Source organism: Trachurus japonicus, chromosome 3, assembly GCF_045865225.1.
Source record: "Trachurus japonicus isolate A0001 chromosome 3, Traja_1.0".
In the NCBI taxonomy this organism is placed as follows: domain Eukaryota; kingdom Metazoa; phylum Chordata; class Actinopteri; order Carangiformes; family Carangidae; genus Trachurus; species Trachurus japonicus.
This window is the reverse complement of record NC_140909.1, coordinates 11,935,295-11,957,522: the sequence shown is the minus strand read 5'-3', so window position 1 is coordinate 11,957,522 and position 22,228 is coordinate 11,935,295. Positions and strand designations below refer to the sequence as shown.

Genomic DNA, 22,228 nt, shown 5'->3' with positions numbered 1-22,228 from the left:
AAATCATCAAAGATCTCAGTTTTATAATGTTATATTATTGGATTGTTATTGTTAATCTCTTACATAGGTACATACTGTAAACATTGCATTTAATCAAAGTAAAGCTCATTTTAATACGTCTTTGATAAGGGTTATAGTTTACTTTAAGTAATAATATCACGTACAGCCATAACAGGAACTATCAAACTCCTTCACTAGGAGTGAATGGCGGCGGCGGCTCCACCTATCAGCCCCTCCCGTTGATAACAATTGCTCCACCTGTCCTGGCCCCAGTCGGAGGACCCGCCCTGTGAGAGGCAGGTGAAATGTGGCCCGACAGGTCTGATGGGAATACAGAGAAACAGAGTCACTGTCAGACGGACAAGGAGGCTGGGAGGCTGGGAGGGAGAGAGGGAGGCTGCTGAGTGACTGACAGCTCTGTCAGGCCCATGGATTAAATGAAGAGTCTGACTGGAAGAAGGACAATGACATAGTTGTGTTTGTGAGTGTGGAGCTGCTGGATTGCACCTGGTCATTTACCTGACAGACAGAGAGACAGACAGACAGACAGGGCAGCTTGGGGGCCCCTTCGTGGACTCGCAGCATTCACCACCACCACTGGGCTCGACACAGAGAGAGAGAGTGGAATTTCCCTCCTCTTCCCAGGCTGGGGCCGGGGGCAGATGGTCGCTCTGAGACTCTGAGCAGAACTCAGGAAGGAGAGTGAGAGGAAAGGGAGGGAGGGAGGGAGGGAGGGAGAAGGGCTGGAGAGAGGGAGAGGAAGAGAAGCGAGAAGTGGACAAGAAGAGGAGACATGCTTCGCTACGGTGCAGGACGAGCTGTTTCCACCACCACCACCACAACAGAGGACTCTCCAGAGTCTTTAAGTGAGGTAAGAAGTCCCAGAGAAGTCAGGACAGTAAATGCTCCCTCCGGCTCTCCCCCCTGTCTCTCCTCCTTCTCCTCCTCAGTGTTTTGCAAACAGCCCAGTGTTTTTTCCTCCCTTCTGTTTGTCCCTGCTGCTTTGATTCTTGTCTGTACAGTCAGAAAAAAACCCTTTTCTTAATCCAACCTAACATTTTTTTTAATTCCCCAATCCTCTTAAAAGTTCATGTTTGTTGTGGGATGTGTTCACTTACATGAGCACGTAATGGGAGCTGGGTGTGCAGCAGACTGGACATGTCATGTTTATTTGAACAGCCCTCTGATAAAACAGGCCTTTGTACTACACCAGCTTTTAAAGTTTTTCCCATTGTTTGTAAATGAGGAGACACTACAGTAAACGATACTGTGGGAACACATTACTGCTGTATGTTATGTTTTTTTAAAATGAGAAATGAATTTAGATAAAATCTTTAAAGATCTTAAACTGAAAAAAAAAAAAAAAACCTTCATGTTTGTTACACAACCAAATGAAGGAGGTCGTGTATAGTGTAAATATTACAGTGGATGTGTCAGATGTGTTCAGAGCATTTACATGAAATTTGTTTGCAGTTCTGTTGCCATTGTCTATAAATAAACCCATGGTGGTGAACTGTTAGAGGTCCGTGACATTTGTAACCACTCAGTGTCTTAGTTGCGATGATGTAATGCGGTTAACACTCATTCCATATTACAGTATCACTATCTCACTGTGGCAAGAAACACAGAAGTGAACGTGCTTGTATAACATTGCCCTTATTTGCCCATTTGTTTGTTGTTGTTGTCAGAGGAGGATCAGACGCCTCAGGTTAACTCTACACGCTGGAGACAATGGAAACAACAAGGCCAAGACAGACAACTCAGACACGGTAAGTCATGCATCTCGCTCTCATTGAAATTTTACAGTTAATCAAACTGCATCCTGCCTATAAATCTTTCTTGACAACCATATTTAGATAGGTAAACAAGGAATGAATAGAGCTAAACCCTGCGCAGCCTCTTGGTAAACTGGACTGTGGCTCCCCCACTAACAGATAATTGTGACGTGGAATAATGAAACTGTAGCATCAATTCATCATAATACATAAGAAGAAAGATGAAGGAGCCTCTGAGATTTATGGTTTTTTTTATCATCTGGTCCAGTTACACAATCATGACAGGAGGGTGTGTGCATGTGATAATGCGCACACAGCTGCTTCACATTTTCTTCAAAGCTGCAGCTCCGACTCTATATTGTAAATCTATTCCATATAGAACATATTTAAGATGCTTTTGCAGAACAGCATGCATGCTCTCGGTCTCAGAGGCAGCTGACACAGTGTTAGCTGGAACAATATTAACGCAAACAGTATTAACTAGACAAACACAGCTCATTAAATTGGCTTTCGCTCATTAGAGTGCAGAATTACACTCAGGCGATACAGTACGTGTGTGTTGATGAACGAACGTTGTGACAATATGAATCGTTATTGTGAGTCTACGCTGCAGGCTGGATGGGTGTTTGCTGTAGGTGGCTCATCCCTGGCTTTTGTTTGTGGTAAGGATCAGGGCGTCTGATGCCAGAGTTTGGCAGCGAGAGTGTGAGAACGGAGCGTGATGATGCTTTACCGACTCTTGGCCCCTCTAACTGTGCAGGAACCTGACAGAAGTGTGGTGGCATGTTTTCTATGAACCTTGGCCTGTTGTAGGGAGTGTGGTGTTCGTCAAGTTGCCACACCTCCACACACTCCACTGATACCACAATCTCTGAATGTGCTTCACTTTGGGAGGAGGGCGTGACTACTACTATAGAAACTGATGACAAAGGACAGTCTAGTCAAGAGTGAATACATAGTGTGGAGTAGTAACACACATATGCTTGGTGGTGAGGTTTGTGTTTGGAGAAGATGTAAGTTTGCACCTTACTGTACAACTGTGTCGCCAGTTTGTCTGAGGGCCGACACCAGCAGCTCCAACAGCAGAGGAAAAGTTTCTACTTGAAAGAAAACAATAAGAGGAAATAAAAACAGTAAATAAAAATAGTGGGCCTACATTAACCTTGGAGGAATAAGAACACTTATTACACAAATAAGCATCATTGCTCTCTTGCCAAGAGTTACATGATAGGATTAAAGACTCTGTCACGCTACTGTCAGCTACTTAGCGTAGTTTAGCACAAACACACAGCCACAGGCCAATTTTGCCCTGACCAGAAGCAACGAAACTGACCTCTCTGTGAACTTCACTTTTTAACACACATTGCTCGTCATGGCTATAACAAAATAAATTGATAAATTATTTTAAAAACACATTGGTGAGCCGCGATGGTGGTTTCCCGGTTTCAAGTCTTTGTGTGGCTACAAATTACTGCAAAGATTGGTCATAATCTCACAAAAAAGGTTTTCTGTTACAGTAGATTATTTCTATAAGATCTATATCATGTGAAAATATACATTAAATAATGCAAGCACAACGTATTCACTATAGTAGGCCTGACAAGCTGGTGTATACAGTATAATTTGCATGTGGAGCTGTGGCACGCAGTGGAAAAAGCCTGTTCAGGAGAATTTGAAGAGGAAGATTAGGGTTCAGGAGGTTAAGAGCTCACTTCTGTGTCCTCCTCATCTAGACTCATTATGTATTCAGCTCTGAGTGCTGTCCAGGTGCTGCTGTAATTGCAAAGAGGTTCAGTTCAAATACTTGTACAGTGTTTTAAACAGGTTCGTTTTGATAGTCCAGTTTTTTGTTGTTGAATTTCTCTGCCCTATGAGCATCCATGTCCTTGCATGTTTTTACAGCCCTGCTCAACCTTTGGTCTCAGATTAAATTTTTATTGAAGATCAGATGTAGGTCACTTAGATTTTGTTTGATTTTATATTGAAAAAGGAATAAAACGTGTAAAATGGAAGACATGTAGTTAATCATGATGGATGAAAATAAACTCTTTAAAGTTGCTCCTCACCATAAAAATCAGAAAGGAGGTGGTGGAGGGAGTGCAACCTGACACATCATTGACACAATCCAGCCGGTGACTATGACCTAGATGAGATGAAATACATCCGCACAATGAATCACAGAGGACTAAAGGACACATGACAGCTACATATAAATGTTTCTACACCTACAGCATTGAATTTCATCTTTACAATAGCACAAAGTGAAGATAATTCAACCCAGTGAGCTACATGAGAGGCTCTTTGTGCTGGGACTTCAAATACAACTACCATGTCCGTGTTGGGAATAAGGAGCTAATCCATTCAATCGAACCCATCACAAAACAGTCATATGGCAGAGCAGTCACTTCATGTGATGCAAACAAATGACAGAGAGGTGTTTGACATGGCGCATGATTCAGGTCAGTTTCCCTCAAGGCAACAAAACAAAAGAACCCATGTAAGCAGCAGTTTGAGCAAGGAAAATGTAAACACTGGCCTCTATATATTACTATTGTGCTGCTGCTGTGTCAATACATTACAGTAACATGGCTGCTCTTCCCTCCCATCTGCTGGAATTCACATTTCACAACGGTCTGTTCTCTGTAGATGAAGTTGTTGAGAAATGTGAAGCTCAGACACAAGGAAACACTGGTGTCTTTGTTCTGGTTTCTCCTCAGTCTTATAGTATCTCTGAGATGTGGGGGCTGACTTTCTGTTTGTCTGTCTGTCAGTCAGTCTTACACACCAACTATTAAAGTAACAAAACATTAGACATAAGACTTTTTATTGATCCCACTGGGAAATTCACTTGCAACAGTAGAATAGAAGTACAGGGCAAGTAAAGAAAGTAAGGAATTCAAATATAAAGACATCACTATGTAAAACAAAAATAAAGACAATTTGAATAGAGATAAAACTACAATTTGCTTTATTAGAAATATTGCAGTGTGGGTGGGCATGAATACAAGTGAATGTACAGCAGGTATGAAACTAAGCAAGGTAAAAATATACAAGAATAAATTGTGCAGAAGAAAAACGGGTCTTTCATCGTTTGAGAAACACATTATCACTGCATGTCATATTTATAGTATAGCCTACATGTATGTTTGACAGATGAAATCGTGTTCGAGAAAACCGTAAAGATTATTTCTGCATTTCTACCAGTCATGTAGGACCCTATTTCAAAATCTAGTTTTAGTTTCAACCTGGTAGCTTATTTATTTTGCTGTTATGCTTAAAGGTATCCCTTTAAGTTCAATATTTTTGGCAAATTCGCCTGTTGCCATAATCCCTATAGTCATAGGGGTAGCTAAGCAGCTTTGATTATCGGTGCGTGTTGTTTTGAGATCTGCGGGGCAGAGACGTGAGCTGCTCAGGTGAATGGTACTGGTCCTTTGTCCCTCAAAACTCATCAAATACACAATCCAACAACTCCAGAATGCTCTTGTGGAGAAGTTGTGACCTGCACATTCACCACGCTATGAAATAATAATGTATTATGTAACATTACAACACATGAAGCAAATACTCAGAACTATTTTATTGAGTAGATGGAGTAGCTGCACTAAAAGTGTGCTTTTGAAATGACTCGACCCAACAGCCATGTCTGGAATGTCGTTCCGGCGGCTATGCATTTGCATCGAAAACAACTGTCTGGTAATGTTACATTGTTAGTTCATATATAGGGTTTTTTTTGTTGGATTTATACATGCAGGAGAGGCTTGGACTGGTTGTAACAGTTTAAACATTTCTGTCTGTATCTTGAGCTCTTTTATGTGTGAATGAATCATCCACCTATCATCAAAACAGGCAGGTATCATCTCTGAATACAGACCATTATAATGCAATTTGCTTCAGTGAATGAGACATTTTGATCTGTAGTAATGGCAAACTTATTGCCCAGAGATTTGTCCTTAATGTTTTTAAAAAATGCTTTTCTCATTTGAGAATTGAGCCAAAGTGAATGAGAAAAAGTTTGACTCTCTATGCAGTACAAATACATGATATTTGTTAGACAGACATTTCATAATGTAGAATGACTGGAGAAAAACAACTGTGTTTGCTTATGTTGAGGGTCTTTGTTGTGTGGGGCCACAAACAGTCAAGTTTCTTGTGCTGCAACCGAAACTTTGCTAATTAGTATAGGTATCACTGAAGGGGTGTTTGCACTAAATAACAATACTTACATAATCTGAACCCTTTGAACTTTGAAGTGTCAACACAGTCAAATGCGGTGAATGATTCATGACAGCAATCTTACGTAAATATTTGTTGTTCTTGTGTTTTTTTTCACGTTTTTTTTTGCAGGCGGAGAAAGAAAAAGATGTCAACGGGGTGTGGAAGAAGAAAAATGGGCTTGTCCAAAGAGAGAGGCCAGCTGGCAGGGAGTCACCTCAGCAGGTAGACAGACACATCCACCACATGAATAATTGGCATGACACTGAGGCGCATGTGTGTCACTGGCATCCCTCTGTAAAACACGTCTCTGTGCGTGCACTCGCCGGCTGTCATTAATAATGTCTTCATGGATATTCAGCAGGAACAGATGCTTTCGAAGGTGACTGTAACAATTCCTGTGTATTTGTTCAAATGGGAAGGAGACAGACACATTTGAGACAAAGGAGACATACAGTATGTTCTGAGTTTAGGAGATTTCTGTAAATATCTAGAATTACTGTGATTAAAACTGAAAAGATTAGACAATTACAGTAAGATTGAGATTACGACAATGATTGGTTAGAAATAACTGATTAATATATGGTTCCTTGGTGTTCTTTGTTTAGATATAGATCGAGCGATCTGAATGAATCGATTTGAAATTGTGATGGGCGTTCATTATTATATTTTGACATTTTATAGTGTGTAAAAACTGTATAATCATGTCATGTGTCTAATGTAGTGAGCATTACTTGTGGCCTTACAACTCTTTGCTTTTTGCAGTGTCTCTGAAATATTTATAGAGACTGAATCCCTAAGCTGCAGTTGAGAAATTAATCTGTGTCCATGACAACAACTGTCATTTGTTATTTAGTTATTGTATTGTTTACCGTGCTGCACTGCTCCCGTGCTGGCGTGCATCCGTTTTCAGTGATGGCCTGGCTGTTAGAGATACAATAGACAGAAACGGCAGCAGCTCATGTACTGGGTTGCAGAAACACGACACCTTGAATACACCCTGGCCTGCACTTTTTTTCTAGCCCCTGTCTCCCAACCTCCTGTTTCCAGTGCTCAGCAGCAGTAGTGCTGGAAATACCTGATCAAATATACATATGCAAGCATGTGCATCCACACACAAACATGTGATCCACCTGCAAGTGTGCATGTCTGCACACAAGCATGCACATAACTACACAAATACAATGACGGTCTTAGTTAGCCTCAGTTGGAGGGTGGCTACAGAAACCTGACCGGTGTGATCCTGTCTCCCTCAGCACCTCGGAGACATGACCAATGGGGTGCCAGAGTCCTCGCTGCAGCATCATGGGCCCAAAGTGTACGCTGTAGTGCAGAGGACGGGCTCGGACAGACGGCAGGAGGTGATGGCACGAGAGTGGACGGTCAATCACCTTCACGATGAGATGAGGTACATCAGGGAGGTGAGTGGAGATATAACACAACAAGCAGCCAAGTGTTTAGGTGAACACATCTCCATACGGCTGTTTTTGTTGCTGTGTTGACCATATCTGTATGTTGTACGTGTGTGTATCCAGGTGAGAGATTCTCTGGAGAAGGTGAGGGAGCGAATGTACGGGCAGTTTGGAGGAATGCAGCAATCAATGCAGAAGCTTTCACAGGATCTCAGGGTAATGAATTATGTAACACAGTGAGACAAACTCACAACTCCTTCATCAACCTCCAGTCTATGAAGCTGTGAATAAAACTGAAAAAGTAGTGGACCGTTTGTTTCTACAGACTTCCAACTCACACCGGAGGAGTCTGGAATCAGAGGTGAGGATCCGCACGGCGGCCATGGACAAGTTTGATGAGATGAACAGCTCCCTTATAACTGCCAACATCGGCCTGCAGGTAACAAATCAATGTAACTGAACCTGTGAAGACGCTGTGTACACCGGGCACATGTCTACATCACAGAAAATGTTGGCTTGATAAGAAAAAAAGCTTCCTTTGCAGAAATCCCTTCTGGAGAACTGTCAGAACAGAATGAACACGAGAGACGGGACGAAGAGTTGGCAGAGGACCTGTGAGAAAACCCAAGAAAAACTCAAAGACAAAGAGAAGGAGCTGGCCGCTGCACAGGCTGAAAACCAGAGTTTGAGACTCCAGGTCAGACCGAGTTCACCCTCATTATTTCACGTGAACCCACATGTGCATCTGCACGCCTCAAAACATTACTGTGGGAAAACCTGCTCATTGAGATACTCAGACATTCTGGTCATCCAGGCGGTGTGACGAGCGCTCAAATGACCTGTTGCAAAACGGTCTGATGAGTCTCTCACAACAGAACAAGATAACGTGTTTAGTGTATAGTGTTTATGACTCCCTCCCTTATATCTCACCACTTTTCAGTTTCTGTTGCAGGTTATAGTAAAATCACAGAGTCATAAAAGCTCTGAGAAGTCACCTTGTGCTCTAGTCTGTGATGACTGAACAATACAGCGACTTTTCAATAGAGAGCGAATAACTACAGTTTCAAAGAATAAAAACATGAGAACATAAAACAGCATGCCTTGATCCCCCGGATCTAAAAGCAGATGATCCCATTGCAGCATAGTAGCACATCAGCTGCCTCCTCATCTCCTATTCTTGTGTCAGTACAGAATAATCAGATGAGCATAGTCTTAATTTGTGCTGTGCTGCGCTGTGAATTATCCAGGTGGAGTCTTCGCAGGAGGCCAACGCTCAGGCGCTGCAGGAGCTCTCAGCAAAGCTACAGAGGGAATATGAAGAAAAGCTGCAGGAGGAACAACGGAAACACAGGGAGGAGATTGAAAACCTACAGGTCTGCATTCTTTACTGCTTATGTATTTACTCTCGTAACAGCACATCACACCGTTTTAGTGCCAATAGAAACCACAACTTGCTGAATGTAACATAAGAGCAAGATGGATGAGCTATGATTACTCAAGATAGTTCAGATACTTTTGATTTATTTTGGCACATCTAACAAAGATAAAGGATGTGAAAAGAAAAAAAAAGATAAATAATAAACCTCTTGACAACTAATTCATCTGAACTGAAATGTATTTCTGTTCACCCAGGCCCAAATTGATGACTACATCAGACGACTGGAGGAAGCAGAAAATAACATCCGGATAGCAGAGGCCAAGATTGCTGAGAGGGACCAGAGGATCATTGAGGTAGAGCGACTACTGGACTGTATGGGAAAGGTAAGACACGACGATAAATGACTATTCAAGTCAAACTATTCAATGTGTTTAACTTTTAAAATTCTTAATGATTGAACGGATCTTCACAGGAAAAAGGTGAATTCCAAAAGAAGCTGCAGGAGTGTGAACAGCGTCTCCGCTTGATGGAGCTGATGGATAAAACTGATACAACTGTGGCCAAAAGGTACAAATCATATTAAAGTCCAGAGAAACAAAATCAGAGGAGGAAGTTTGCTCATGATATTCAGAGGATGCATCAAAACGAGTGTCAAGTGTCTAGGGAGCTTCACTCAATAGATACCATGTTGTACTGTAACTGCTATGTTTGCAAATCAATCAGTGTGTGTGTGCTGGTCGTGTTTAGGTCCAAAGAGCTGGAACGTGAAGCGCTGGATCTCCGAGAGAGAATCAAACACTTGAACGACATGGTGTTCTGCCAGCAGAGAAAAGTCAAAGGGATGATCGAGGAGGTGAGCATGGTTTACTTATGTCATCTGTGTGTGCGAAACTGCTCGGCCACAGGCATTCAGGTCTGAGGCTCTACTTTGTGTTTTGATAATGGGTGTGGATGCATAGGCTACGTCATGCCGAAGAGGTTTATTTACCAGAGCTCCAGAGCATGCACGAATTCAGTGCACACAAAGGGTATTTAACTTAATCCTGATCCAGGAGCCATAAGGGGAGGTGCATTTTCTTTTTGCCAAGTGCAGTGTTTCTGTTCTAGAATCTGGAATAACGCAATCTCTCATTTCCATTGATTGTTGTCTTCTTGAATCTGTGAAGGTTGAAACACTGCGAGCTCAAGTCGCTCAGAAGGACATGTTCATCTCTGAGCTTCTGGACAGGATTGCAATAGTGGAGTGTGAGGTAAGACAAACGTTTCACTGAATGTACAGTATACCGTCCTTTTTAAATTTTGGTGTGGTGTGGTAATCTCCTGCATGACCACAGATGATTGCCTTGGCTGCTGAGCACTGGATCTCCTGAGCTTTCAGCAGTGCCTGTGTGGTTTTTCTTGTGTCACTGCATCTATCAAGTCACTTTCACGCGTAAAGTGACTGCAGTCCTTTGCATGTTTCTGACCTGACAGTGTTGTTTCCTCTTTTCCTTTTCCCAGAATAATGAATTAGAAGACAAGCTGAAGTATTTTGTGTCTACACAGAATAGGGAGCGAGATTCTCTGGAAACCAGAGAGGTAGGAGTAGGCTGTGATCTGCTCCCCAGGTAAGAAACAGGGCCGGAGAAACATATTTAGTAGCATCAGGTTATATTTGGTGCTTTATTTAGAGGTGGTTTCTCATTCTGATGTGTGCATCTGCAGACATGAGGCACAGAGGCTTGATGTTCAGAGCGAACCCAGTCATCTTCATCGCATTCAACTCCCGCCATCCATTCAGCCCCCATCACCATCACCATCACCATCCCCTACTGAGCGGCTATCACCCATTGAATCTCTGTCACCAACAGAACCTTCATCTCCCACTCAACCCTCATCTCCCTCACATGTCTTATCTTACTTACAACCTTCAAGCCCCTCATCACCCATTCAGCATCCATGCTTCTACCTGACAACGCCCACCCAACCAAGGACATACAGGTCTCAAGACCCTCCACCCAGCAGGCTGGAATCTAGTTTACTGAGGTACACTCCTGTTGAATACAGCCGTTTCCTGGACTCCCAACCTTTGGTGCAGAGTGGTGGGACATCCTCCTACACCTACCAGACTGAACGGGAACCTTCTTTGAGCCCGGTCAGGTCCAGGAGAGATGTGGTGGACACAGAAACGAACGCAAACACACTCTCAAGTCCGGGGGAATCGCCTTTGGCCCCATCCTCTTCTCAACCGAGACGAAGAGCACCTCAAGTTTATTCGCCGTTCCTGAAACTTATGGAAATGACTGCAAAGATAAACATTGACGAATCTTAAAGTAACATATCTACCAATGGACATCTGAGGAAATACTTATTTGTGACAAGGGTTACAGTACATGATCATCTCAATACCAAGAGAGAACAGTCAGGTAGCTTAGCTTGGTTTAGCCTCTTAGCATCAATTCTGCAAACAGGAAGAAACAGCTTCCCTGCAGGCTTTGTCCATTTTGTGGCAACAAAATCTAAGCAATGAAGTCTAAAACCCACAACTGTACAGGGTTAAAGCAGCAGTTGCCAAGCAACTATTAAAAACTCTGTTTACAGCCAAGAAGTAATCCAGGACAAAACCAGCATTATCAGTTTTTATACATAATCTTTTGTATTGAAGACACAATAAGAATAACTATTAGTAAGTGTATTTCAATACTTTTGGACAGAGCAGAACAGGACAGTCTTTTCCTGCTTGTCTTTATGCTAAGATAAACCTTGTAGCCTATAGCTGAGCTTTGTAGCACCAGTATGTCCTGACTCCATAGTTAATGTTTTCCTGCAGGTAAAACTACCTGCAACCTTACAGTACTGAACAGATACGAGAGTGCTATTGATTCTCTCTTTTAACCCTTGGAAATATAGCTTATGAGTGCAGGCTAATCCTTATATATTCCTTTAAAACACAGTCATCTGTGGTATTATTTTCACTGCTGACTGTGTTTTTAAATTAAACGTGTGACACAGATCTCATATTTTAGACAGTCAGAAGTCAGACAGTCTTTCTTGTGTAGAATATAAATCTGGACTCGTCGATGTCAAAAAGTCATACTGTATGTAGGTTTTTCTATCCTATTCTGATTCTATGTTTGCACATTACTGTTAGTTACTGTATAATGAAATATTGTAGGGTGTAAGTAATATGAAGGTCTGTAAAATATTTTGTAAATAATATACTGAAGAATTTATTTGTTTTGTTTACAGTCAATGAAGCCTATGTATGTTGCTCATGGAGCTATGAGCATTCAGTCTGATGTGAAGGTTGATAAAGCATTTGTGTTAAACATTTTATATTGGGCTCTGTACAAATTATATGAATATTATTTTGTTATTGTCACATTATGTACAAAATATTTATATCATGCTTTGTGCCTTTGTGAGCCTACCATCTGATACTGGTGGTGGGAATGAATCTCTTTGAATTGGCAACAGGGTAGTATGATAATACAGTATAAAGTCAATTTCTGTGTTAATGATAAATTTGTTAATTTACTTTGAAGATATTAACCTTAATGAGGTGACTGCCATTCCTGAGCCACAGGCACAAGTATTATCCAGCTGTTGTCTGCACTGCCACAACTGTGATTTGAAAATGCTTCATGATGTGCCTTTTCCTTAAAGTTACATATCAAACTGAAACTAATGGAAAGAAACCAGCAGAGTGTTTGGCTAATAAAGACTTTACTGTGCAAGTATGCTTACTGCATCATTGGACACAACACACCTACATACAGCTTGATGCATTTACTTGATACCTTTGCTCAATGATGGGGATTATTCTAAATTAAATTGTCATAGAAAAAAATAGATTTTTTAGAACTGGTTTGTACAGCTTCCGTGTTATATGTGTAATTTCCACACATTTCCATGTTCCAATGTTATAGCCTACATAAGCACGGAACTAGCCTACATGTTCAGAAAATATGCAAAAGATGTCACTACACTACTTTATTTTGCGGACACATCCTATGATTAATATTCAGATCATGCTTATTCAGAACTGCGGTTCATTGCATTTTACAGGAAATGATGCACACAGGTTTCACTATGCAAATCCGTAGTTTGCCGATTAAACTTTGTTTCCCTCAACAAAACTAGATTGTAAACAAACCCCAAAGCCATGTAGTAAATTTAGTCAGTCCTAGCCTATTGTATATTCTGTTTTGAGTGTATTATTAGGTTCTATAGCCTACCTATTTCTTCTGGTTCTTGAATTGTGGTGGACACTATGCACATGTGAAACAATTGCAGGTCATAGTGTTTTTCCGGTGTAGGTCAAAATGCACATGACATTCCCATTCTACTAAAATCTTGTTCCAGCTGTGCAGCCGCAGCCAATCAGTTAAACCCACTTTGAACTCTGAGAGGGGACATTAAGGACACAGCTGTAACCTCCTGGTTGAAGTTTGGGTCATTGTCTGTCTGTTGCACTGGCTGATAAATGAGTTGGCATGGTCGCTGGGAAACATCCGGACTGGACATGCAGCTGTGGAAAATCTGAGACGTTGAAGCCTGTTCACACTGGCTGCATTGATTAGAGAGAGAGAGAGAGAGGACAGAAATATGTCACTGTCAACAGGGAAGTGTCATAATCAGCTGCTGGTAACTACGTTTGCCCCGAAGAGGGCAGCAAAACACCTTGACTGGCTGTTTGACAGGAGGAAGCGGTGCAGTACCCCGGTCGGTGCAGTAGGTGGCAGCAGAGCGCCACCTCTCCATGTCACTTCCGGTTACGAAGAAGAGCCACACTTTGAAATGTTGAAGAAGTAAACCTGCCGCTCTAAAGAGGTTTAAAGCTCTTTAACCACCAAAGAGACGGAGATTTGGCCATGTTTTGACTCGGGTAAAGTTCACCCAGAGTTTTTATGTTGTGTATCAAAGTGAAACGTCAGCTGCTGCCGTTAGAGAGCGGCTGTAGCTAGGTTACCGTAGCTGTGAGCAGCTAACAGCGATGTCCGCGTCGTGGACAGAGAGCCAGGGACAGGTGGGAGACCTGAGACACCAGAGCAAAGATCAGCTCCAAGAGCTGCTGCTGCGACAGGAGAAGATCCTCTCCAACACGTAAGTCCACTTCGTATATAAATGCCTCAGTTTGAGCCATAGACTGTGTGGTTTGGACCTGTCGTGTTTCCCTGTCGCACATGAGAGTCAGACTCTGTGACAGTGACGGATGGTTCATGACAGTGACAGAGGAGAAACACTGTCACTTCTGGTTTGTTGTGATAAGACTTTTAGTCTTCAATAATATGGAGTTCATCATCTCATACTGTAGTAGGTTTGTTATCTTCATGGTGCAGAGTGACAGCAGCAGACTGCAGCAGAACAACATTGTGCCATGACTTGTTAAAATATCAGGCTACATGCTAAAATGTGGTTCTAGATATTTGTGTAAGTTAAACATCCTTTAATTTATGATTATATAGTTCACATATACAGTATGTGTACTGTACTGTGCACAGCCTTTGCCATCTATACAGACCAAATAGATAAAAGTATAAATAAAGACGAGTGTTGACTTTACTTTCATTTAAAACGTTATGGTTTTATTGCCATTGATCCTGTTTTAAAACTTGTTTTTTGATTTGTGAATGTCCAAACATTACATAGATCTTACTTGAATTAAATGATAATCCAGTCTTGGAAACTACACTAATATTGAACCTGTTGAATTTGCACTAGTGCCTCTTGATTTTATAGACTTTCAACTAGAGGGGTGTATAATTGTGAAAGCACCTTCCACATCCACATTATTCAGATTTCATACATTTACTGAACTGAACATCAGAGCATCTTATTTACACTGTAGATAGATAGTTATAGATTGCCGTTGTCTGTTGTCAGTCATTGACTACGACTTATAAGTATAACATTTTCACAACATCTTCTTCAGTACTGTAGATGTCAGCACCCAAACATGACTAACATGTCACTCATGATTCATTTTGCAATTGAAAGAACAGACTCTTCTGTGGTCAAAATAATTCTCTCTCTAATCTATTATGGTTATATAGTGTTATTCAAATGGTAATAGAATATACACAAGTGTGTGTATGTGCAAAAGAAAAAGCTTGTTCACTGTCTGTAGTCTTGTATGCTTTAATTGTAGTTTGAATCTACCATAAAATGATGGGTTTGTACTGTTTGCAGGAGGTTATTGCGGTCTCTTCCTGACAAGGGGAAAAGGATATCAGAGTTTGCAGAGAAAGTGCGACTTGCCATTGAGCAACACAATGAAGAGGAGAGGAGACAGAGCTTGTTGTCTGCTGCCAGGACCGAGTTACAGTCCAAATACCAGCAGGCGTTCACTATGCAAAGCCGTGCTCTCCCCAACACACAACAAGCCTCACACCACAACACGCAAAGTGCTGCTGCAGGCGACATGGTCCATGAGAGAGGGACTTCACCTATCTCAGCTCATGTGCAGGAAAACACCACTTTGGACGAGCAACAGGACCAGTTTGTCTCCATAGCGGCTGCCGGTGAAACCATGGAGACAGCTGCTGCTGGGGCCTCTCTGAACTCTGATGAGACAAAAGAGGGTGACCTTGTGGAGGCCTTGGAAAGGGTCAGACTGTCTGAAACCAGTGCTGGTTTCAGTAGCGAGTCCAAAGACCCATTAAACAGCACGGCAAGAGACAATTACTTTCTCAGAGAGCACACACCAAAAAAGCCTCACTTTCTAACTGTCCTGGAAAAAACTGAGAACCCCTCGGCTCCCAGGAAGCAGAAATTCAAACCAAACCAGTGAGTCATGATGACATTTGTAAACATTTATTGCAAAAATTACTTGGATGATAATGTGCATTTCATTCAGTCACATTGTAAGTCACATATTCCTCCCTCCACTGTCTTTTCCAGGCTGCCCCACAGGAGCAACGTTTCTCCCTCAGGATCCTCGTCACCCAGCCAGCCGTCTGAAGGCTCATCGCCGCTCTCCGCGCAGGCCAGGAGGGAGCGGGACAGAAAACACCTGGATGACATCACCTCAGCCAAACTCCCTCTCCTCCACCACAGCCCGGCCCAGCTCCTGTCTCTGGAAGAGTCAGCCGTGCTCATGACGGAACAAACCAAGAAGCAGCAGGTTAGTGCAGCCAACACACTCTTATACTGTACATGCAGTGTATACTCTGAACTGTAGGCAGACTGATGAGGTTAGAAATTTCCACTTGACAAAAGTAAATGTCGTTGACCCGGACTTTGCCATCCAATCCAATCCATTTAATTGATAAAGCACAATTTTAAATAAACACAAAGGTTTCCAAAGTGCTGTACAGTGAAATAAAAACCATAAAACATAATAAAAAGACAAAATACTAAAGATAAAAGATACAATAAAACATAATAAATACATAAATAGACTCTCTCCACCCCAGATAAATAATCTGTACACATAAAATCAACAACCTATGTAGTGTCAAAAGCCAAAGAATGAGCAGAAACATGTGAGGTAATAAATGTATATTATTGCACATGTTTGATTGGTCACCGCAGCACCTTGCTGTATGATCCTGCATTGCAGTCCAACAACAGGCAAAGAGATTCAACTATTTTGGCAGATGACTGCATTTTTTTTTTTAGCTCGAACACCTTGTGTCGGCAAACACGAATTGACCTGATTCAGCTGAATGAGAGCTCTGTCTTTTTACGCACTGCTGCAGGAGCTCTGAACACAGTCTTATATAATAATAAATGCCATTTATATATTTGTAATGAATAAATAAACAAACTGAACAATAAACAATGATAATTAATAAGTCTTTACTTGTAAGTCTTCTTTATTTATCTTGGTCCCTCCCTACTTTAAAAGAAAATACATACGTATTATGTCCAGATTCGTGTCATTCCAATCACAATGTGCCATGTAGCAGATATAAATAGAAAACTCTTTGCATTACAATTGCATCAGTGTAATCACTGTATTGTAAAGAGCACATTAATGTATTTGGCAGTAGAGAGTTTGGTGTTCATATTGCACCTGGATTCAAACAAGCTGAATCCATCCAATGTCAACATGACATTTTCTCATCTAGTGAATGTTGTGATGATATAATAATGAATCTGTGTGAATAATGAAGTGTGATTATACGCCAGGTCCACTCCATAAGCTCTAGAGGGCAGCAGCGAGGTGGTGTGGGCACCGTGTATCACTTCACATCCAAAGTACTGACGACAGAGCCAAATGTCAAACAGTGTGCTGTTGTCAATTTACAGAGGCCTGTTAAGCTTAGTATCAGTCCTACTTTTGTCGAGGGTTTAATAGCTATGGCTGTGCTGCTTTATAATAATGTGCTTGTTTACTGTTTACCAGCCTATTCATGTCAACTTTTTTCTCTGTGTTGTGTTTAATTTCAGGAGTTGCAGGCCAAGCTGGCAGCCCAGAAACTGTCTGAGGGATTGAAGACCTCTATGGGGAGCTACACTCCTGACGGTGGCCCCATGGCTGCCTACAGAGAGGTTCACGACGAAGGAGCCCAGCTCTCCTCAGAGGAGGACTGATGCTTGAAGGCCAGAGCTGGGGAAACCAGTGAGACCTTGGCCCTGAGGGAAACGGGCTTTGGACCTCGCAATCAGGACCCATCACACAGGATTTTCACTCCGAGGACAGGGATTCTTAGCAGAGGAAAAAGGTCTTTGCATGGTGTGAAGGCATAGTTGGTATCCCAGACTCAGGACGTTGAATGGCAGGTTGAGACACTAGCTTGCTTAATTGTCATTCAGTTCATATTGGGATCAGCTGTCTCAGTGTCCCGCAGTAATAATAATAATATCTGTGGTCCTGAATGCTAAATTTGAAACGCACTAGAGGTAAATAGTTCTCCTCTAGTACGCTGAAACTCATGGTGTTGTTACTCTCTGAGCCCTGAGAGTATTATACATTGAAATTTCTATTTCAGTGTGTTGACAAGAACATGCACTTAAAGCTCATCGACAGGTGGAGCAGACTGTTTTGACACAAAAGTGGCTGTTTGAAGCTTTGTCTAGATACCAGACACGAGCCTGCAGGTAGTTGTGTCAGATTTTAATTTTTGCTGAATGTGTAACAGGATTGAATAAACACCTCTGATTGCCCAAATGGTAACGTTTGTGTGAAGTCAGTGACAAATCGAATTTCCGACACAGACATAGTGAACTACCGCATCTGAAAGAAATTGCAGCATCAGGAACATTATTTCATCCTGCATTCATTCATTTGATTAAATCTTGACACCAATTAATCTGCCATCTGAAGGTTAGCTTTAATACGAGATCCCGTGTTACAAAGTGATAATGTGCATGAAACACACTGTATATTGTTCTCTGCTGAGATGGAGCATGAGTGTCCAAGAAATAAAAAACCTCAGTGCACCATACAATAGTATTTCACTGTGTAGCTTTCCACATGCGGAAACTGTCCCTCAAACATGATCCGCTTTCTATAAACCTTTTTTTTTTTTTTTTTTTTACAGACCTAAGTTTATAAACCTATAAATCGCTACTTTCTATAACCTCATATTTATAAGGTAAAATGTGGTTTGTTAACATTTTGACGTCTTTTTCTGTAGATCCTCATAAAACAAGACCCGGTTTCCCCTGTGCAAATTGAGTTCCACTATTTTCCGATTAATAAATAGCTGCAACATATACACTATCAACTTATTTTAGTTCTTTTATGTGCAAAAATAACTCTGTAAAGTGATATCAATTTCAGTTTGAAGCTATGGTCAACTGCAGGCTTCGAGTTTCTAAAATCCAGTTAGATGTTATCAAGCAGGGATCTGTGACACACTTGATAAGATTAATGCAGAGGTAGTGAAATATTGAAGCTTGATGGTTGAGACATCTGGAATGCATTTGGATCGTGTTGTTGCTGGGAATGGCAGGCGATGATGGGGCGGCAGCGGGCTAATGCAACATGGCAAATGCCATTTCTCAGCTTCGCTAATATGTGGTAGATAAGAAGTGCCAGCTACATTCAGCATCTTTCCAAACTGCCTTTCCCATCATCGCTCTCACAGCTGTCACAGAGGACCCGCGGCAGGCCATCGCAATCTAAATAACCTGATTCAGGGAGTTTAACGGAGGAAAGAAATAAGCCACTGAGGCACGTTTCTGGGGAAATGAGGGTGAGTTCATGTGGGTCAGATTCTGGTGGTAGATGCCCCTTGATAACCTTAAGTAATTGTTACTGAGGCATTGGTGGGAGACATTTTTGAAAGAAAAAACCCGTCTGATTGCTGTGTATTTAGACACTATATCTGATGGGCTCCAGAGTGGCCCTGTGGTGACGTCCAACAACAAATACATGAGCGGGCTCCGCAGAGGATCCTCATTGTGCTGGGATTAATTACAGCCTACCTTGCTTACATACATTCAGAGACTGTTACCAATTATGGGGCACATTTTTGCTGCAGCTTTTGGTATCTGGCGTCAAACCTGACTCTGAGCGTATGTCGATGTTGTTGAGGTGGAACCGAGCACACGGTCTCTACAGTCAAAGCTTTTTTTTTTTTTCTAAATGTTGTCCATTGATGATGAAGTCGTTTATACTTCAACTTGAATCCCGGACCCCTTGTCTCAGATTAATAAGCTCCTCATGAAGTAGTCTGCAAGTGATTTGCTCCAACTCTTGAGTCCGAAATCACACGTCTCCTGGGAGTAAAAATAATTTGCTGTTTGGGAGGGGAAACTGGAATGTGATTTCAAAACTGCCTCTTCAAAGACCAGTCAGCTCAGCCTTAAATTAGATATACAGTATGATGTATAGACTGGCGTTAAACACGAGTTAGGCCCTCGGCAGAATGATTGGATTATATCTGCCAGGTTACAAAGTCTGAGGTCATGCTTTTTCCATTCTCTGATGTTTTTGTCATATTTTTTAGGGCACACGAGGAGATGAAATAATGCAGCACACAGCAGTTTTCTGCAGATAAGGTTACAGCCTATCTCCTCATCCCAATTAGAACCAGCTCTCCCTCCTCTCGCTGCACTGGGAGTGAATTTAAGGAAAACTGTTTTTTTATGCCAGGAGCACGGCTCTAGGAATGGCACTGTTGGTCTGTTGGTCAGTCAACCCAACGCTATTTGATAGATAGCCAATGAAATGTTGTACAGAGATTCGTAGGACTCCTAATGACTGCAGGTGTCCTCTTCTTATCTCTGTGGTAGTTAACTCGTAGTTTTGTTAAATCTTTGCTCACTTTATGTCTTCACACTGGAAACACCTTGAGGGAATTTCTACAAATTCTACAAATTTCTACAAATTCTACAAATTTCTACAAATTTAGTTAAAATGGAGGCTCAGACCCAAAGATTAACTGTATGTATTTTGGTGGCCATATGACTTCACAAAACACATTTCTGTTCTCTTAAAGGGATAGTTCAACATTTTGGCAAATTGACATAATTGCCATAATCCCTATAGTTTTAGGAGTAGGTTTGTTACCTTTAATTGTCGGTGCAAGCTATTTTTAGAACGGCGGAGCAGAACCGTGAGTTGCTCAGAGCTACGCTATGGAGGCTAATGGGATTTCTTGGTTTCCCTCATCAAATACACAATCCAACAACTCCAAAACGCTCTGGTGGACAAGTTGTGACCTGCACATTCACCACACTATGAGATAATAATCGAGTGTTATGAGACAGAGTTGTTTTTGAGGTAAATTCATGCGAAAACGCTGATGCACGTTGCCGTCAGGGGCAGTTTTTTTATATTTGGGACAAATATTTAATTGGAGTCAATGATGAATTATAGAGTTTGGTTATCATTGGTCAAAGGTCAAATGATGAAGTCATTGTGACTTCATAATGTTCTACAAAAATCCCTCTGGCCATTTTTCAAAGCTGTAACTCAGGAGGAGATTGTGACCATATTTCCTGCAACTTGGCTGGTTGGTGGAGGGAAACTGCTGCGAGGTCATAGTTCCCGTTTAGAAATGTATTTTGCTGATGAATGGCATCAAATACATGGCATTTTATGAATGACACCAAATATATGTTTAATCTTAACATGTGGAGGTCACAGGGAGTTGGAGAGAGACAGTGCTGCTCATTGGTGTTTGTCTTGAGTGCGACTGTTGAACAAATGTTGGATATGAAAACAGAATGAGCTATTAATGACAAACAATTGTGGACATGTGTGACTGATTTCTGTGTGTGTGTGTGTGTGTGTGTGTGTGTGTGTGTGTGTGTGTGTGTGTGTGTGTGTGTGTGTGTGTGTGTGCAATGGGGAAAGTGAATGCTTTCCTGACATGACTGAGGTGCTGAGGTCTCCAGTTATCTCACTATGAAATGTGTGTGTGAGAGGAAGCCTGCACATAGTTCATGTCACGACTGTTGACTGCCTGAGGAAGTTTGATATGTGGCTGTTGCATTCAAGAGAGTCCTGAAAAAATACTGGTGTGTGAATCCGACGTCCGTTGAAAGAAAAAAGAAAGAAAGAAAGAAAAAGACAGAGGTGTTTGGAACTGAGTACTGGTTGTAAAATATAGCTATGGAAAATTTATTACATTTTTACATTCTTAAGATTGTTTTCTTTTTTCTTTAAACATTCACCAGACATGGCTAGTTTATTGCATATGAACCTGGTCCGAGCGCAGGATTTCCAGTGACTGCTTGTCTTTCACCGACATCTCACTTATAAAAATCAGATCACGAGCTCTTCACACAGACCTCGATGCACGTGCACATCGGTGTGGATTCTTACTATAATTTTGTCAGATTTGTTTGCAACACATCTTTCTACAGAAATGTGCTGAATGTAAATGCATCTCCAGCAGAAAAGATGTACTCTCTCTCTCTCTATATATATATATATACTCCCCCACACAAGACGGTGAACCAGCTGCACAGGGATACCCATTATCTCCATGCTCTGTTTGTTTCATGATTTTTACCAGCTAATACTCCATAATGGTAATTACTGACAATTACTACAGTTATAGTATAGGCAGTATGTCCCCTTATAGAGAGTGAATCTTCAAAAATGGCTGTCATCAGTGTAGCACGAAGTTCAGCACATTAGTAAATACTCAAACTTCCCACGCATATGTGATTTCTTAAAAAAATTAATTAAATGACTACTATAAACTAGAATAAGGTGATAGCTTTCCCGTCGTCCTGGTCCCTTCTAGTTCTTCTGTTTCCTACGTAGACCAGGGTCCATTAGAGAAAGTGTGTGTGAGAGTAGAGTGTCTGTCAGCCTTATCCAGTGTGTTTTTGTTTGTACACATGGTAAACTGTTCTAGTGTGGACATCTCTGTAGCTCTGCCTAATTTCACACTTTCAAATGTCGTTTGGAGTAAAGGTCCATTTCTCTGTCCCTGATAAGATCAGCCCATGTCTTCATCCTTCTCAAAAGTCTTCATTATTTCCATCCACTTTTAATGAATTGGATTTAATGGGTGTAATCAATAAGGAAATGTAGCTTTAGCTTTATTTTGTTGTGT

General features: G+C 41.5%; 2 protein-coding genes across 5 annotated transcripts; both read left to right on the top strand.

Moving 5' to 3' along the window:
- The first annotated feature begins 781 nt into the window (after positions 1 to 781).
- On the top strand, positions 782 to 11,712 carry myzap (myocardial zonula adherens protein). Of its 4 annotated transcripts, none has more exons than XM_085761852.1 (14): positions 782 to 871; positions 1,689 to 1,769; positions 6,123 to 6,215; positions 7,247 to 7,411; positions 7,526 to 7,618; positions 7,728 to 7,841; positions 7,947 to 8,099; positions 8,650 to 8,775; positions 9,035 to 9,163; positions 9,253 to 9,347; positions 9,528 to 9,633; positions 9,947 to 10,030; positions 10,326 to 10,387; positions 10,485 to 11,712. In XM_085761852.1, exons 1-14 carry the CDS (start codon positions 794 to 796, stop codon positions 11,089 to 11,091), a joined length of 1,986 nt encoding a protein of 661 aa, XP_085617978.1. In that variant the 5' UTR covers positions 782 to 793; the 3' UTR covers positions 11,092 to 11,712. The 4 variants fall into 4 exon arrangements, with proteins under 4 accessions (XP_085617978.1, XP_085617962.1, XP_085617971.1 ...); XM_085761836.1 differs by having other exon boundaries at positions 10,281 to 10,387; XM_085761845.1 differs by having other exon boundaries at positions 7,935 to 8,099.
- Positions 11,713 to 13,520: 1,808 nt separating this feature from the next.
- On the top strand, positions 13,521 to 17,877 carry polr2m (RNA polymerase II subunit M). Its single transcript, XM_085761817.1, has 4 exons — positions 13,521 to 13,865; positions 14,952 to 15,548; positions 15,663 to 15,885; positions 17,157 to 17,877. Exons 1-4 carry the CDS (start codon positions 13,756 to 13,758, stop codon positions 17,298 to 17,300), a joined length of 1,074 nt encoding a protein of 357 aa, XP_085617943.1. The 5' UTR covers positions 13,521 to 13,755; the 3' UTR covers positions 17,301 to 17,877.
- The last annotated feature ends 4,351 nt before the right edge of the window (positions 17,878 to 22,228 follow it).

Coding starts and splice junctions, on each gene's coding strand:
- myzap (XM_085761828.1), top strand. CDS start 794: ATGCTTCGCTACGGTGCAGGACGAGCTGTTTCCACCACCACCACCACA. Junction 9,164..9,252: donor TACTGGACTGTATGGGAAAG/GTAAGACACGAC, acceptor GGATCTTCACAG/GAAAAAGGTGAATTCCAAAA. Junction 10,388..10,484: donor GGCTGTGATCTGCTCCCCAG/GTAAGAAACAGG, acceptor GTGCATCTGCAG/ACATGAGGCACAGAGGCTTG.
- polr2m (XM_085761817.1), top strand. CDS start 13,756: ATGTCCGCGTCGTGGACAGAGAGCCAGGGACAGGTGGGAGACCTGAGA. Junction 13,866..14,951: donor GAGAAGATCCTCTCCAACAC/GTAAGTCCACTT, acceptor TACTGTTTGCAG/GAGGTTATTGCGGTCTCTTC. Junction 15,886..17,156: donor AACAAACCAAGAAGCAGCAG/GTTAGTGCAGCC, acceptor GTTTAATTTCAG/GAGTTGCAGGCCAAGCTGGC.